This window comes from Balaenoptera acutorostrata, chromosome X (genome assembly GCF_949987535.1).
Source record: "Balaenoptera acutorostrata chromosome X, mBalAcu1.1, whole genome shotgun sequence".
Classification (NCBI taxonomy): domain Eukaryota; kingdom Metazoa; phylum Chordata; class Mammalia; order Artiodactyla; family Balaenopteridae; genus Balaenoptera; species Balaenoptera acutorostrata.
The window spans coordinates 36035588-36054424 of NC_080085.1; the positions used below are offsets into that span (position 1 = coordinate 36035588).

The 18837-nt window shown below is 40.6% G+C and overlaps 1 protein-coding gene across 4 annotated transcripts in view; it reads right to left on the bottom strand.

The window, feature by feature from the left end:
- MED14 (mediator complex subunit 14) overlaps window positions 1–18837 on the bottom strand; it is an 81005-nt gene that overhangs the window by 15768 nt on the left and 46400 nt on the right. For 3 of the 4 annotated variants that reach the window (XR_009006606.1, XM_057537819.1, XM_057537818.1), the window contains exons 17-22: window positions 7688–7848; window positions 7455–7601; window positions 6263–6354; window positions 5157–5309; window positions 4671–4940; window positions 941–1081 (exon numbers count right to left, since the gene is read on the bottom strand). Coding sequence is in view for 3 of the 4 variants with exons in the window: in XM_057537819.1 (XP_057393802.1) it covers window positions 941–1081; window positions 4671–4940; window positions 5157–5309; window positions 6263–6354; window positions 7455–7601; window positions 7688–7848 (964 nt within the window). In the remaining variant the exon portion in view is untranslated. The remainder of the gene's footprint in view (window positions 1–940; window positions 1082–4670; window positions 4941–5156; window positions 5310–6262; window positions 6355–7454; window positions 7602–7687; window positions 7849–18837) is intronic. The other variant, XM_057537820.1, reaches the window with a different exon arrangement.

Sequence of the window (18837 nt, forward strand, 5' to 3'; positions counted from 1 at the left end):
ATTTTTTTAAATAAATTTATTCATTTTTTGTTTATTTTTGGCTGTGTTGGGTCTTCATTGCTGCATGCGGGCTTTCTCTAGTTGCAGGGAGCGGGGGCTACTCTTCGTTGTGGTGCACGGGCTTCTCATGGCGGTGGCTTCTCTTGTTGCAGAGCACGGGCTCTAGGCACGCAGGCTCAGCAGTTGTGGCACACGGGCTCAGTGATTGTGGCTCGCGGGCTCTAGAGCGCAGGCTCAGTAGTTGTGGCTCACGGGCCTAGTTGCTCCATGGCATGTGGGATCTTCCCGGACCAGGGCTCGAACCCGTGTCCCCTGCACTGGCAGGTGGATTCTTAACCACTGCGCCACCAGGGAAGCCCCTTTTGGCTGCATTTCTGTTGCGTATATACCTAAGGTAGAACTGTTAAATCATAGGCATGCATAATGTTCAGCCTTAGCACTCCGGAATAATGCTAAATACCACTGCAAGGTAGCTGTACCATTTTATACACCTTCCAGTAGTAAATGAGAGTTTCAGATGGTCCTAATACCAAATGTTGGCAAGGACTATCAATTTTTTTTTCCTTAAAGACATTTCTGTGGGTACGGGGTATTATCTCACTGTGGCTGTAATGTGTAATTCTGCGACACCAGATGACACTGTTCACCTTTTCTGTGCTTACTGGCCATTTGGAGATCATCTTTTGTGACCACATGGGTGATCACCTGACATTATTTTAAGTGTGGGAGTCTGAAGTTAATGCTGTTTCTGGTACTATTTACTTCCCATCACTAGAAGCCTCCTCTTGTCTCCCTTTGTCACTGTTTTTTCATATGAATTTCTTGGGCATCTCGGGTCCACCAAGGACCTCCCTGCCTTTCAACAAAGAAGCAGAGCCACCTATGGAACTTGTTAAGTAACACAAATATGACACCGTTTGGAATTTCAGCTAGACATCACCTGTTGCTGGGGTGGTGGCTGGAGTTGTGAGATTAAAGAATCCATCATATCTCCTCCAATGGGAGAAGGGGGATTATCATCCTCATTTACAGACCTTCTTCGAGCATCCTGATTGCTGTCAACAAACATATTCAGGAATGTCTATGGATATAAACAGGTAAAATTTAGATTATTTTACCTAACTTTAGTAAGATATTCTTAATCATTGAGAATGTGTTAACAGAAACAAACATATTATGTCCATTATCTGAAATGTAAGTTTGACACATGGCCACTATTGTTAGGCCAACCTAGAAGAGAGAGTGATCAATTTGAAGGAAGGGGGAAAATTGAGGAAAACAGTTAAACACAACAATAAAAATAACATCTAAGTTAAAATGTTATTATGTGAGCAAAAAGTTGAAGAAAGAAGTACACCCTGGCCAAAATATTTTCTTATTAATTTCTGAATCAAAAACGTGGAAAAGAATAAAAAGTTGTATGCTAGGCATATAAGTAACTTCAATGACTTGGAAAACTCCCTATTTAGTGAGAGTTCTCACTTTTTAAGCCAGAAAATATGAAAGAGGAAAACTTAATAAAGAAACTAAGCCACCTTTTCCGTTTTTATTTTATGTGACTTAATCTTAAACATCAAGAGTGGGACAGTCTTGTTTTATAGGTTATGTCATCAAAAATTAAGCAAGGCTACCAGAATTTATGTCTCAAGAACAGATTCTTTTTTTAAATATAAATTTTATTTATTTATTTATTTATTTTTGGCTGCGTTGGGTCTTTGTTGCTGCACGCAGGCTTTCTCTAGTTGCAGTGAGCGGGGACTGTTCTTTGTTGCGGTGTGCGGGCTTCTCATTGTGGTGGCTTCTCTTGTTGTGGAGCACGGGCTCTAGATGCACAGGCTTCAGTAGTTGTGGCTCGCGGGCTCTAGAGCGCAGGCTCAGTAGTTGTGGCGCATGGGCTTAGTTGCTCCGTGGCATGTGGGATCTTCCTGGACCAGGGCTCGAACCCGTGTCCCCTGCATTGGCAGGCGGATTCTTAACCACTGCGCCACCAGGGAAGTCCCAGATTCTCTTTAATATGCTCTACCTTCCCAATCTTCAAAAATATAGATTACAAGCTTATCAGAATTACTGAAAAGCTTTTAAAGGTACATAGTCTGATTTCTAATTAAAGATAATAGATTATTCACAACACACATTTCATCTTCTCTCAACACCACACTGAAACTCCTAAAAAAATTTTTTTAAGCGGTAAGTCACGAAGACAAAAAGAATGGGATAAGAGAGAAATAGCAATAAATTCTAGGAGGCTGCAGAGCAGATGGTTGAGTGGTAACTGAACTATCTGATGTGAGGAAGTTTCTTCTTAAGCAAGCAGTGGGGAAAGCCAAGAAGCAAAGCTATTTCCATCCAGATCTCCAAGACACACAGGAACTGGCAGCATCAGATACCCCTGGAAATGGAAATGAAACAGACTAAGAGCAGAGGACTGGGTGAAACGTCTTAAAGACAGTGAAACCCTCCAGAGCCTCTGGCACTCCCACTGAGTTAGGCTGACCTCTACCACCCAGGTGGAAGGTCTCTGATTGGGGCGGGGGGGGGAACTCTAGGATCAATTGACAGCAGGGGTACCATACTAAAATTAGAGATTAAAGTTTACATACTGAATGCTGAGAATACTAGTTTCCTTCTCTTATTTGACTTGCCAAATATTGGGAGCCAGATGCACAACGGCTGTGCAGTCTTGATACTCTTCTCTTGGTACTCACACTAGCCCAACAAAAAGACCTGAAGCTACTGACATTGGGAATTACCCAATGAAATGGCCCAAGCAGATCATCCTGCAGTGAAGATTACAGTCAGCAAGTGTCACCTTTAAATAAAAGCACAGAGTTAAGAATCACTTAATATTTGAAAAATACTAATATGAAAGAGATGAAAACAAAAAAAGGTGGATGAAATGGAGATTATGCAGGAAGAGGTAAGAGAAGATGATGCAGCCATATAGAACAGGATGTCATAAAATGAACTTTCAGAAACAAAAAGAGCTCTCAGAAATTTTTTAAAAGATGGCAAAAAAAAATTCTTGATGGAAATGAAAAATAGAAGGATTGGGAAAAAAAAAAAAAAAGTAAATCTCCCAGAAACAAAGAGATAAAAAACAGAAAAGATAAGAAAATTAGAGGATAAGTCCAGGATGCCCAACTTCAGAATAGTAGGGGTACTAGAAAGAGCTAACAGTGAACACAAAGGAAAAGACTCGAGGAAGAGCACAAGGAAATTCCCCACAACAAAAGGATGTAAGTTTCCAGACTGAAAGAGTCCACTTAGTCACATAAGGTTCAAGAACTGGAACAGGATGAAATGTCTCAATGGTCACAACAGAAGCTAGGGCACAATGGAGCAATGCCTTCAAAATTCTTACAGAAAATGACTGCAACCTAGAATTCTACACCTAGCCGCTCTCTCAACTAGATGACGCTAAACTAAAGACGCTTTCCGACATACAAGGTCTCAAATTAACCTCCCGTGTATCTTCTCCCAGGGAGCTACATAGAAAGTATTCCACCAAAACAATGAAGTAAACCAAGAACAAGACGTGGGGTCCAAGCCACAGGGCATGCAACACAGCAGAGAAGTGAAGGAATCTCCTGCTTCACCACCCCTCTGCAGATTCCTAAATCAAAACTGGGCAAAAGGTCTGGAGTGCTACCATTCCAGATTGGAGGTCAGAGGACTGTGGAAGAGATGTCTTCAAGATGAAACTGGTAAGGTATCTGATTTGTGAACGTACTGAGGGGAGAGTTACATATATGGTAGAGACTTTAAGGTTGAGTTAGAGATAAGTACAGAGAGAGCTAAGAAACAAAAAAGTTAATTAATAGTTCCCAGGAAAATAAATGCTGAGCAAGAAAGGAAAAGTAATCATAGTAAGCTTGGTAGAGTAGTGTTAAATACTCATAATAATGTGAACACTGAAAAATTACCTAAATTGCTACCTAACCATATCACAAGGTTGGAGGAAAGAAAGAAGATGAATCTGTACTGGGAGCAGCCTGGAAAGGGGAAGGGACATATAAGAAAGAACTAAAAAAGAATTAAATCCTCATCTTCCATTATGAGAGTCAGATAATGCCCTCAACTAAGAAGTCAGCAAAGAGCAATGAAAGCATGCTATTTAGAGGTAAGGATGTAAATACCAAGAGAATGAGCTGTACTGTGTAAGAGTTGAAAACAGAGTAGGAAAATGGCAAGACTGGGACTAATTTTCAAAACAGGCCATTTGGAACTATTTGACTCTAAACTATAAGAACATACAACTGAGCTGTCACACCAAAATCTCCAGGGGTTGTGGCCCAGGACCCTACATTTTAAAAAAAAAGTATCACAGCTGAACTGATGAACAAAGCTTCTCAATATTCACTGATAAAGACTACTTTTAAAGTTCCTTGAAGCTCCAAATAGCAAATAGGACTCTCTTTAGTATCTTCACTCATTACATGGTAAGGAAATAAAAGGAAGGACATCTTATCATTTCATATACCTAGGCACAGCACTTTACCAGAAGTTCTAGCTCCTTCAGAATGAAGTTGCAGAGATGATGAATTAACATGGCTACTCATTAAATTTAAACAGGAATTTGTTGCTTTCCCCGCCGTTATTTCCCCCTCGAAGGAATTGTTTTAGAGAGCACATTTATGTTTACTAATGCTGTAAACACTAAAGTCCATTACCTTGAGCCCTGGTGCAGGATAAAAACCTTCAACTAACTTGCTATTATCAAAAAGACTATAGGCCCCATCGCGTATTGCCACAACGCCTCGACTCCGGCAGTATATATCAATGCAATACATGTTCCTGAAGGCCAGTCTGATGTGGGTGGACGACTGCGGCAGGATGGAGAAGCACTGGTAGGCAGTGTTGGTTCTCTGGGTCAAGCCCAACATCGGCACAGTGGGCAGTTTGTTGATGGCATTCAATGGAGCCTGAGTATCAAACAGTACCTACAAGGAACAAATGCCGTGAGAGCATCCAGTCTGCTAAAACCTCAGAATTTTCAAAGTAAAATCGTCACAAATGAGACAATGTCCTTCTGGCACATTCCATAAAAACTTTCGTCGTTAAAGACAAGTTAAGTCCACATGATTTTTTGAGGAGTTTTACACGAGACACTAACACTGACTGAGTCTTATTTTTAAACAGAAAATGAACTTAATTACCTGTAATAACTGAACCACATTTGGTGTTTTGTTGAACATTTCTTGAAGCTGATGGAGAATGGTATTGTGACAGTTACTGCATCCTGAGTTTGGACCAACAGTTCCCAAAGAAATGTGAAATTTCTGATGTATGGAATTCCACTGGATACTAATCTAAATCAAAGAGATTACATGTTTCAGAAACCGAGAAAGGAACAGAGTCAAGCAGAAGAAAAAATAATGTTTAAACAGTAAGGCAAAATGCCAAAGATCTAAATGAGGTCTTTTTTGGAAGCAACTCATTAGACCCTGTAAACTCCAGATGTGCTGTCCCTATGGACATTCACTGAGTATGTGTGTGTTAGACAGCCCACTTCTACTACATAAAACAGAAGGAGAAGGTGCTAAAGAAAAATTTTTGATTAAACTTTATTTGAAAATTGTCATTGTTTCTTATTTTTCCATTTTCTCTTGAACGAAATAAGAGTCACCCCCTAGGTGAGTACCGTATTAAAGGGAAAGGAAGCCAGCCCCAACAGATGCCACCTTCAGTTAACAGATTTTAAGACACTCAAGTAATTTCTGATATTAAGTAATTTCTTTATGTGGAAGAGTCCAGAAAGAAGCTAGCTGGCTGAGTTTATATACTAAATTTCTAGGACTTTACAGATGGGGTGGGGAAAAAAATAAGAAACTACAGATTATGGGGAATACCTTCAAGATTAATACAGGATCAGATAATGTTAACAACCATGTGACTAAAAGCATAGACATACCACATTGTTCAAGACCATTCATACATAATCTTCATTATAGTAATCATGCTGCTAAGCAGATTTGAAATCAGTGAAGAAAAAAAAACAAACATAAATACCAAAAGTATATTACCTTGCCCAAAACTCTTCAAGAATACACACTCCAAAGAGGGTATACTTTTTGTTTTCAATTTTAAAGAGTTAAGAATTATAGTATATTTTTTATCAACAAAGTATTTAAAATTTACCATTTTATCCCTAATTTTTACTTGAACCCTCAATTATTTCAAGAAAGTTTTCAGAATTTTTGAATTCTTGATTTTTTAAAGATATATGAGAGGAACTTTAGTTTTAATTAATTCATAGACTTACTGAACTTCCCTTGGTGGTTCCATAACACAAGATAAGTTTTCGGTAATTATAAACACGAACTTCCGAGAAAATGTTTAGATGAGTGGGTATGTCTAAACAGAAAGAAAACAAAAAGAAGTTTAAGATTATACATACGAAATTTTAAAATATATATTTGAAAAAGAGGGCATCTTGGCAATAGTATATGCCTAGATAGAAAGGTCTCTGTATATATAACTTAGTTAAAAAAAAAAAAAAAAAAGAAAGGAAAAAAGATAGCAACAGCATAAATAGGTAGTAGGGCTTCCCTGGTGGCGCAGTGGTTAAGAATCCGCCTGCCAATGCAGGGGACACGGGTTCGAGCCCTGGTCGGGGAAGATCCCACATGCCACAGAACAACTAAGCCCGTGCGCCACAACTACTGAGCCCACGTGCCACAACTACTGAAGCCCGCACGCCTAGAGCCCGTGCTCCGCAACAAGAGAAGCCACCGCAACGAGAAGCCCGCGCACCACAACGAAGAGTAGCCCCTGCTCGCCACAACTAGAGAAAGCCCGTGCGCAGCAACGAAGACCCAACGCAGCCAAAAATAAATAAATAAATTTAAAAAAGAAAAAAAGAAAAATTTCTTAAAAAGAAAAAAAAAGCTGAAAGTAGTTCTAATAGTTTACTTAGTTGGTTGATAAGAGTAATAATAATAAATAAATAAATAGGTAGTAGGCTTCAATTTCCATTTCGACAAAAGGGGGCCAGGGCAGGGGCGGAGATGCACTGAAGCAGTATAGCATAGTGGTTTATGGGTTCCAATTCCAGCTCTGCCCTTTACTAGCTATGTGAACTTCAGCAAGTTTCTTAAGTGTCTGTGACTTGTTTTCTTCATTTGTGAAACGAAGGATGATAAATTACCTCATAGGGTGACTGTGAGGAGTGAATGAGTTAATACAAGCAAGTGTTTATTACACTGTATGGCACACAGTAAACTCTCAATAAGCACTATTATTATAATCTGGTACACCTGTGTGTTGAAATTTCTCAATATACACGAATCATCACAGTGGCTGTCTCTCGGGGATAGACTGATGATTTTTTTTTTTTTTTTTTTTTTTTTTTTTACAATGTGCATGTTTTACTTCCTTAGTTAAAAAAGGCGGTGGTGCGGTGGGGGATGCTTCCCCCCTCCCCCCCTGCACCAAAGGAAGATTATCACTTGTACCTGGTAGAGAACGTGCAAATTCCAACACACACTCATATAATCGTGCAATGCTATTCCAGTCATTAAGGAACATTTCAACCACTTTTCTACCACCAACAGGTTCAGACAACAGGTTTTCATATGTCAGATAAACATGCCGGGATGGTCCTACAGATTAAAAGAAAAGATTAATAGTAATCAATACAAAAAAAAATCCAGAAATATGCAAAGACAAAGTGTGTGAAGCATCTCACCTTGCTCCCTGGTAGAAGTGCCATTAAGTGGACAATTTGCAAACACTAACTCTGCCACCCAGGTGCGGTTATTTCTACCTTGTAATCTGAAAGTGCAGTCGAGAAGAGAGCGGTCCAGAGCCTTTTGGGTTTCCTCATTTACACCCTTACAGGGAGGAATTCTGGTGATGAAAGACAGCATATGAAGTGTACTTCATATCACAGAAAGACAAAAGCACAATCTACACAATGACAGGCAGGGTATCATATTAGAGCTTCGGTTCAAAGTCCACTACTAGGCACCTTCTGCAAGAGAAGGAAACAATTCATAGCAATTCACAGCAGTTAATAGCATTTAACCCACTTCCATTCATATCAGTATGGATTAGGACTCTCATTTTAACAGTGATGTTCGCCTTCATCCTTAATCTTGTTATTAGAAAAGACCACAATTTCTCAGAAAGTCAAAGATACTGGCTTTCTATGAAATCTACCTAGGACATCCTCAAGGAAAAGCTAAGGAGAACAAAATATTTGTAAGACCACTCTTTGAAGTCAGGATGACACAGTGAAAAGAACAAGGGCTTTGGAGTAAGGGACCTGCATTCTAATTCTGACTCAGCCACATTCAACCTCTCTGAATTGCAGTTTCGCAACATTAAAATGGAGATAAGTAATTACCTTATGGGTCACTGATTTTAAAACATGACAAAACGTATATATAAAGTACTTATGGTGGCTGATACAGCAGGTATTCATATATGTTAGTTTCTCCTTGCAGTAAAACCAAGTCTTGATCACTGACTGCCATGACAAAATTTCAGGTGCGTTATCTCCCCCCGCCTTCTCCCCTCCTCCTCTGTAGAGGTAACTCATTGTGATGGAGCTACACATGTATCAACTCATTTAACATACATACTGTCACTTATATATACCACATATACAAGAGGAATGTATTAGCTTCGGTGTCTTAAAATACCCATCTCTTGCAGCTTTATGAACTATCTTATTTGTCATAAAACATTATGAGGTAGTGTATTTTGGCTGTTTTTTCAGTAATGGATGAAATAATGAGATAATATTTAATTACACGTTATCCTTTAACTCACAGGGAAGGTGAGTTAATTATCAGACTTGGTATAATAATTATCAAAATCTAAGCACAAAACAACAAATATAACTAGAAATATGGCATTTTGGTTCAGGCCTCTCATTCAGATATAACACCTAGAACAGGGTTTCTCAGTGTCGGCAATACTGACATCCTGGGCTGCAGAATTCTTTGCTGTGGAGGTCTATCCTGTGCAGCCCTGGCCTCTACCTACCAGCTGCCAGTAGCACCTCCCACCCCTTCTCCTCAGTTAATGAGAACCAAAAATATCTCCAAACATTGCTCAATGTTCCCTGGCAGGGAACACTGCCCTGAGGTTGAGAACCACTGACCTAGAATAAACAATTTAAGAGAGAAAAAAGAGACAGAGATTGTATATGGTAAAAAATAAAATCTGTAGGGGGAAAGAAAGCTATCCAGGTTGCATAAAAATAGAATTAATGTACTGAAATTTTCTCAGTTAATTAAAAATTCCACCACAGCTTGTTTTAAATGTACAGGTTTTCAAGTTTTTTCAAAAGTTAGTATTTCATACTACATACTTGTTATCACTCACTACCAAGAAGATTCTGTCCAACCTTATTTGGGGTAGTTATTATAGAAATCGCATACACTGCACATATGCTTTCAACTTCGGGTATACTGAGGACTTTTGCCTGCCCTTACCCCTCAAAATGTACCTCTAACCCACAGTAGTTATAAAGCAGCCAATTCAGATAGATTTTTAAAATCCTGATTTTGAAAATATAAATGCAGTACATTATCTTTCTTTCACATAAAATAGGTATTTCATGAAATCCATCTGGTTAGAAAATGAACACATAGAAGTCAGCATGTTTTGAAGTAAGAATTAAGTAAGACTCCTTCCAATTTATGTTCTCAGGGGCAACACGACCCTGAAAATGCATTCTATGTCACTTTCTTAATCTGTGATACCGATATAATTGGCTTTATTTCAAGGAACCTGCAAAATATCTACTTGCTTTTAAGGTTATACATGTAACAGAGAGAAATAACAATAACTTTAATCCTCCCTGCATGATCATGTGAGGTGGAAAAAAAAAAAAAACCAGGTTCCCCCAAAAGGAAACCTGACAAAATCGTTACAAACACAAAATACTATTATTCAATATATTCGCCAAAAATTAAGAACCGAGGAAGATGTTTCCCGGACAATGGATTTAACATATCTGAAAATTTCTATCATTTCAAAAAAGTGTTTTGATCTAAACAGCTACTCCTGACTGATTTTTCTCCTGTAATTCTGAGTACTGAACAAATTTAGAAAGTAAGCTTTGGTCTTCTAGGGCAGATGTGTGTCAGCACTGCTCCTTCTCAGCCATCATGTGCTGTGTGTCAGTTTCGTTCTGAGGGATTTTACAAACATCAGTAACCACGTTATGTCCCGGCGGTGCAAAAGTGGGGAGGAGGATCACTGAAAGTGCTAGTAAAAGCAGCACAATTGCACCTACGAGGAAAGTGGGGTGGATTTTATATAGATTGCACGTGCATATGCAGAAGGACTCAGTCGCATAACTGACAAGCCGAGTCACACAACTTGCAAAAAGAGCTGGGCCTGTGCATTACTTGCATAAGCTACCAGAGGCAAACGAATCACGAGATGAAAAAACCTTGTGGGCGTGGCTGGAGGACCAGCACCACTGCCCATTACTGTAATGTTAGTTCAGGAGAGGGTGGAAAGTTTGCTTAAGAGCTCAAAACAAGGCACTGCGAGCGTGCTGCTCTCGAGACTGTGTCATCTGTGCGGTGGGATCAAGGCTCTTGAGTTTGCACAAGGCAACAGGCCCATGAACCAGAGCAGTCTAAGGTGTTTACCATGATATTTTCAGAGACACAACAAGGAGGCCTGCTCAGCAGATTTCCAAGGAGATAAGTTGCACAAGAACAGAACATATTTTTTAGCAAAGAGGAGAAAAATGTGCTCAATTTTAAAGCTTTGAAGTCATGCTCCCATTTAATAAGAATATACCTAGGACTAAATGCTTAAAAGAAGAGTTTCTGAAGATGAAATGTATTAGAGCAATTACTTACTAATTATAATTAGATCTATGCCAGATTTTAATTTAATAAAATCATATTTAGACATTTATTATTTTTTCCTTCTTCATTTCTATGAAGAAAATACCCCCGATAATGGACAGCTTGTACAAAACAGATCTCTTTATCCATTCTATATACTTTCCTTTTAAGTTTTAAATAAAGAAAACAATAGCCAGGATATAGTAAAGACTTTCTCAAAAATTATTGTAAAATGAAGATTAAAAAATATGAAGTGCTTCCTCTCCAGGTAAGGACTATAATGAATTCTCTTGAGTTCAAGAATAAAGGGGGGGGGGTGGCTCGGAAGATGGCGGAAGAGTAAGACGCGGAGATCACCTTCCTTCCCACAGATACAGTAGAAATACATCTACACGTGGAACTGCTCCTACAGAACACCCACTGAACGCTGGCAGAAAACGTCCGACCTCCAAAAAGGCAAGAAACTCCCCCCGTACTTGGGTAGGGCAAAAGAAAAAAGAAATAACAGAGACAAAAGAATAGGGACGGCACCTGCACCAGTGGGAGGGAGCTGTGAAGGAGGAAAGGTTTCCACGCACTAGGAAGCCCCTTCGCGGGCGGAGACTGCGGGTGGCGGAGGGGGGAAGCTTTGGAGCCACGGAGGAGAGCGCAGCCACAGGGGTGCGGAGGGCAAAGCGGAGAGACTCCCGCACAGAGGCTCGGCGCCGAGCAGCACTCACCAGCCCGAGAGGCTTGTCTGCTCAGCCGCCGGGGCGGGCGGGGCTGGGAGCTGAGGCTCGGGCTTCCGTCGGATAGCAGGGAGAGGACTGGGGCTGGCGGCGTGAACACAGCCTGAAGGGGTTAGCGCACCACAGCTAGCCGGGAGGGAGTCCGGGGAAAAAGTCTGCAGCTGCCGAAGAGGCAAGAGACTTTTTCTTGCCTCTTTGTTTCGCGGCGGGCAAGGAGAGGGGATTCAGAGCGCCGCCTAAACGAACTCCAGAGAAGGGCGCAAGCCGCGGCTATCAGCGCGGATCCCACAGCAACAGGGGCGCAGAGGGAAAAACGGAGAGACTCCCGCACAGAGGCTCGGCGCCGAGCAGCGCTCAACAGCCCGAGAGGCTTGTCTGCTCACCCGCCGGGGCGGGCGGGGCTGGGAGCTGAGGCTCGGCTTCGGTCCGATCGCAGGGAGAGGACTGGGGCTGGCAGCGTGGTGAACACAGCCTGAAGGGGTTGGCGCACCACAGCTAGCCGGGAGGGAGACCGGGAAAAGGTCTGCAGCTGCCGAAGAGGCAAGAGACTTTTTCTTGCCTCTTAGTTTCGCGGCGGGCAAGGAGAGGGGATTCAGAGCGCCGCCTAAACGAACTCCAGAGAAGGGCGCGAGCCGCGGCGATCAGCGCGGACCCCAGAGACGGGCGTGAGACGCTGGGGCTGCTGCTGCCGCCTCCAAAAAGCCTGTGTGTGAGCACAGGTCACTCTCCACACCGCCCCTCCCGGTAGCCTGTGCAGCCCGCCACTGCCAGGGCCCCGGGATCCGGGGACAACATCACCGGGAGAACGCACTGCGCACCTCAGGCTGGTGCAACGTCACGCCGGCCTCTGACGCTGCAGGCTCGCCCCGCCTCCTCTGTACCCCTCCTCCCGGCGGCCTGGGTGAGCCAGAGCCCCCGAAGCAGCTGCTCCTTTAACCCCGTCCTGTCTGGGCGGGGAACAGACGCCCTCAGGCGACCTACACGCAGAGGCGGGTCCAAATCCAAAGCTGAACCCCAGGAGCTATGCGAACAGGGAAGAGAAGGGGAAATCTCTCCCAGCAGCCTCAGAAGCAGCGGATTAAAACTCCACAAACAACTTGATGTGCCTGCATCTGCTGAATACCTGAATAGACAACGAATCAGCCCAAAGTCAGGAGGGGGACTCTGGGAGCAGGAGATATTAATTTTTCCCCTTTTCCTTTTTTTTTTTGTGAGTGTATATGTATATGCTTCTGGGTGAGATTTTGTCTGTATAGCTTTGCTTTACAATAGCTTTATTTTACTTCACTATATTATAGCCTCTTTCTTTCTTTCTTTCTTTCTATTTTTTCTCCCTTTTACTCTGAGCTGTGTGGACGAAAGGCTCTTGGTGCTCCAGCCAGGCATCAGGGCCGTGCCTCTGAGGTGGGAGAGCCAACTTCAGAACACTGGTCCACAAGAGACCTCCCAGCTCCACGTAATACCAAACGGCAAAAATCTCCCAGAGATCTCCATCTCAACATCAAGACCCAGCTTCACCCAACGACCAGCAAGCTACAGTGCTGGACACCCTATGCCAAACAACTAGCTAGACAGGAACACAACCCCATCCATTAGCAGAGAGGCTGCCTAAAATCATAATAAGGCCACAAACTCCCCAAAATACACCACCAGACGTGGACGTGCCCACCAGAAAGACAAGATCTAGCCTCAGCCACCAGAACTCAGGCACTAGTTCCCTCCACCAGGAAGCCTACACAACCCACTGAACCAACCTTAGCCACTGGGGACAGATACCAAAAACAACGGGAACTACGAACCTGCAGCCTGTGAAAAGGAGACCCCAAACACAGTAAGATAGGCAAAATGAGACGACAGAAAAACACACAGCAGATGAAGGAGCAGGCTCAAAACACACTGGACTTAACAAATGAAGAGGAAATAGGTAGTCTACCTGAAAAAGAATTCAGAATAATGATAGTAAGGATGATCCAAAATCTTGGAAATAGAATAGACAAAATGCAAGAAACATTTAACAAGGATGTAGAAGAACTAAAGAAGAACCAAGCAATGATGAAGAACACAATAAATGAAATTAAAAATACTCTAGATGGGATCAATAGTAGAATAACTGAGGCAGAAGAAAGGATAAGTGACCTGGAAGATAAAATGGTGGAAATAACTACTACAGAGCAGGATAAAGAAAAAAGAATGAAAAGAACTGAGGACAGTCTCAGGGACCTCTGGGACAACATTAAACGCACCAACATTCGAATTATAGGGGTACCAGAAGAAGAAGAGAAAAAGAAAGGGACTGAGAAAATTTTTGAAGAGATTATAGTTGAAAACTTCCCTAATATGGGAAAGGAAATAGTTAATCAAGTCCTGGAAGCACAGAGAGTCCCATACAGGATAAACCCAAGGAGGAACACGCCAAGACACATATTAATCAAACTGTCAAAAATTAAATATAAGGAAAACATATTAAAGGCAGCAAGGGAAAAAAAACAAATAACACACAAGGGAATCCCCATAAGGTTAACATCTGATCTCTCAGCAGAAAGTCTGCAAGCCAGAAGGGAGTGGCAGGATATACTTAAAGTGATGAAGGAGAAAAACCTACAACCAAGATTACTCTACCCAGCAAGGATCTCATTCAGATTCGATGGAGAAATTAAAACCTTTACAGACAAGCAAAAGCTGAGAGAGTTCAGCACCACCAAACCAGCTTTACAACAAATGCTAAAGGAAATGCTCTAGGCAAGAAACACAAGAGAAGGAAAACACCTACAATAACAAACCCAATACATTTAAGAAAATGGGAATAGGAACATACATATCGATAATTACCTTGAATGTAAATGGATTAAATGCTCCCACCAAAAGACACAGGCTGGCTGAATGGATACAAAAACAAGACCCATATATATGCTGTCTACAAGAGACCCACTTCAGACCTAGGGACACATACAGACTGAAAGTGAGGGGATGGAAAAAGATATTCCATGCAAATGGAAAGCAAAAGAAAGCTGGAGTAGCAATTCTCATATCAGACAAAATAGACTTTAAAATAAAGACTATTACAAGAGACAAAGAAGGACACTATATAATGATCAAGGGATCGATCCAACAGCAAGGTATAACAATTGTAAATATTTATGCACCCAACATAGGAGCACCTCAATACATAAGGCAAATACTAACAGCCATAAAAGGGGAAATCGACAGCAACACAATCATAGTAGGGGACTTTAACACCCCACTTTCACTAATGGACAGATCATCCAAAATGAAAATAAATAAGGAAACACAAGCTTTAAATGATACATTAAACAAGATGGACTTAATTGATATTTATAGGACATTCCACCCCAAAACAACAGAATACACATTTTTCTCAAGTGCTCATGGAACATTCTCCAGGATAGATCATATCTTGGGTCACAAATCAAGCCTTGGTAAATTTAAGAAAATTGAAATCGTATCAAGTATCTTTTCCGACCACAACGCTATGAGACTAGATATCAATTACAGGAAAAGATCTGTAAAAAATACAAACACATGGAGGCTACACAATACATTACTTAATAACGAAGTGATTACTGAAGAAATCAAAGGGGAAATCAAAAAATACCTAGAAACAAATGACAATGGAGACACGACGACCCAAAACCTATGGGACACAGCAAAAGCAGTGCTAAGAGGGAAGTTTATAGCAATACAAGCCTACCTCAAGAAACAGGAAACATCTCGAATAAACAACCTAACCTTGCACCTAAAGCAATTAGAGAAAGAAGAACAAAAAAAACCCAAAGCCAGCAGAAGGAAAGAAATTATAAAGATCAGGTCAGAAATAAATGAAAAAGAAATGAAGGAAACAATAGCAAAAATCAATGAAACTAAAAGCTGGTTCTTTGAGAAGATAAACAAAATTGATAAACCATTAGCCAGACTCATCAAGAGAAAAAGGGAGAAGACTCAGATCAATAGACTTAGAAATGAAAAAGGAGAAGTAACCACTGACACTGCAGAAATACAAAAGATCATGAGAGATTACTACAAGCAACTATATGCCAATAAAATGGACAACCTGGAAGAAATGGACAGATTCTTAGAAATGCACAAACTGCCGAGACTGAACCAGGAAGAAATAGAAAATATGAACAGACCAATCACAAGCACTGAAATTGAAACTGTGATTAAAAACCTTCCAACAAACAAAAGCCCAGGACCAGATGGCTTCACAGGCGAATTCTATCAAACATTTAGAGAAGAGCTAACACCTATCCTTCTCAAACTCTTCCAAAATATTGCAGAGGGAGGAACACTCCCCAACTCATTCTACGAGGCCACCATCACCCTGATACCAAAACCAGACAAAGATGTCACAAAGAAAGAAAACTACAGGCCAATATCACTGATGAACATAGATGCAAAAATCCTCAACAAAATACTAGCAAACAGAATCCAACAGCACATTAAAAGGATCATACACCATGATCAAGTGGGGTTTATTCCAGGAATGCAAGGATTCTTCAATATACACAAATCAATCAATGTGATACACCATATTAACAAATTGAAGGAGAAAAACCATATGATCATCTCAATAGATGCAGAGAAAGCTTTTGACAAAATTCAACACCCATTTATGATAAAAGCCCTGCAGAAAGTAGGCATAGAGGGAACTTTCCTCAACATAATAAAGGCCATATATGACAAACCCACAGCCAACATTGTCCTCAATGGTGAAAAACTGAAACCATTTCCACTAAGATCAGGAACAAGACAAGGTTGCCCACTCTCACCACTATTATTCAACATAGTTTTGGAAGTGTTAGCCACAGCAATCAGAGAAGACAAAGAAATAAAAGCAATCCAAATCGGAAAAGAAGAAGTAAAGCTGTCACTATTTGCAGATGACATGATACTATACATAGAGAATCCTAAAGATGCTACCAGAAAACTCCTAGAGCTAGTCAATGAATTTGGTAAAGTAGCAGGATACAAAATTAATGCACAGAAATCTCTTGCATTTCTATACACTAATGACGAAAAATCTGAAAGTGAAATTAAGAAAACACTCCCATTTACCATTGCAACAAAAAGAATAAAATATCTAGGAATAAACCTACCTAAGGAGACAAAAGACCTGTATGCAGAGAATTATAAGACACTGATGAAAGAAATTAAAGATGATACAAATAGATGGAGAGATATACCATGTTCCTGGATTGGAAGAATCAACATTGTGAAAATGACTCTACTACCCAAAGCAATCTACAGATTCAATGCAATCCCTATCAAACTACCACTGTCATTTTTCACAGAACTAGAACAAAAAATTTCACAATTTGTATGGAAACACAAAAGACCCCGAATAGCCAAAGCAATCTTGAGAACGAAAAATGGAGCTGGGGGAATCAGGCTCCCTGACTTCAGACTATATTACAAAGCTTCAGTAATCAAGACAGTTTGGTACTGGCACAAAAACAGAAATATAGATCAATGGAACAGGATAGAAAGCCCAGAGATAAACCCACACACATATGGTCAACTTATCTTTGATAAAGGAGGCAAGCATATACAGTGGAGAAAAGACAGCCTCTTCAATAAGTGGTGCTGGGAAAATTGGACAGGAACATGTAAAAGTATGAAACTAGAACACTCCCTGACACCATGCACAAAAATAAACTCAAAATGGATTAAAGACCTAAGTGTAAGGGCAGACACTATCAAACTCTTAGAGGAAAACATAGGCAGAACACTCTATGACATACATCACAGCAAGATTCTTTTTGACCCAGCTCCCAGAGAAATGGAAATAAGAACACAAATAAACAAATGGGACCTAATGAAACTTAAAAGCTTTTGCACAGCAAAGGAAACCATAAACAAGACCAAAAGACAACCCTCAGAATGGGAGAAAATATTTGCAAATGAAGCAACTGACAAAGGATTAATCTCCAAGATTTACAAGCAGCTCATGCAGCTCAATAACAAAAAAACGAACAACCCAATCCAAAAATGGGCAGAAGATCTAAATAGACATTTCTCCAAAGAAGATATACAGATGGCCTACAGACACATGAAAGAATGCTCAACATCATTAATCATTAGAGAAATGCAAATCAAAACTACAATGAGATATCATCTCACACCGGTCAGAATGGCCATCATCAAAAAATCTAGAAACAATAAATGCTGGAGAGGGTGTGGAGGAAAGGGAACACTCTTGCACTGTTGGTGGGAATGTAAATTGATACAGCCACTATGGAGAACAGTATGGAGGTTCCTTAAAAAACTACAAATAGAACTACCATACGACCCAGCAATCCCACTACTGGGCATATACCCTGAGAAAACCATAGGTCAAAAAGAGTCATGTACCAAAATGTTCATTGCAGCTCTATTTACAATAGCCAGGACATGGAAGCAACCTAAATGTCCATCGACAGATGAATGGATAAAGAAGATGTGGCACATATATATAATGGAATATTACTCAGCCATAAAAAGAAATGAAATGGAGGTATTTGTAATGAGGTGGATGGAGTTAGAGTCTGTCATACAGAGTGAAGTAAGTCAGAAAGAGAAAAACAAATACAGTATGCTAACACATATATATAGAATCTAAGGGAAAAAAAAAAAAAAAAGGCCATGAAGAACCTAGTGGCAAGACGGGAATAAAGACACAGACCTACTAGAGAATGGACTTGAGGATATGGGGAGGGGGTGGGGTGAGATGTGACAGGGTAAGAGAGTGTCATGGACATATATACACTACCAAATGTAAAATAGATAACTAGTGGGAAGCAGCCGCATAGCACAGGGAGATCAGCTCGGTGCTTTGTGGCCGCCTAGGGGGGTGGGATGGGGAGGGGGGGAGGGGGGGAGATGCAAGAGGGAAGAGAGATGGGAACGTATTGTATATGTGTAGCTGATTCACTTTGTTGTAGAGCAGAAGCTAACACACTATTGTGGGGCAATTATACTTCAATAAAGATGTTTGAAAAAAAAAAAAAAAAGAATAAAGGGGACTGAAATTTCTTTTGTAAAAATGCCGAGAGCAAGATATTTTAAGATTCTTGCAAAACATGAAAAATATAACTAAGAGAATAGAACACAAACGTTATCATCATCTATTAATCTACAGTTGTCAAAAAGAGTAAACAGAAAAAAACCCTATACTTTAGGCAGAAGTAATATAAAACCAAAGGCAAATTAATTAAAAGTTTTACATTTTCCTTTTGATGTCTATTCTAAGACCAGCTCTCTCCCCAGAAAGCTTTTTGTGGAGATGGCATTAAGGT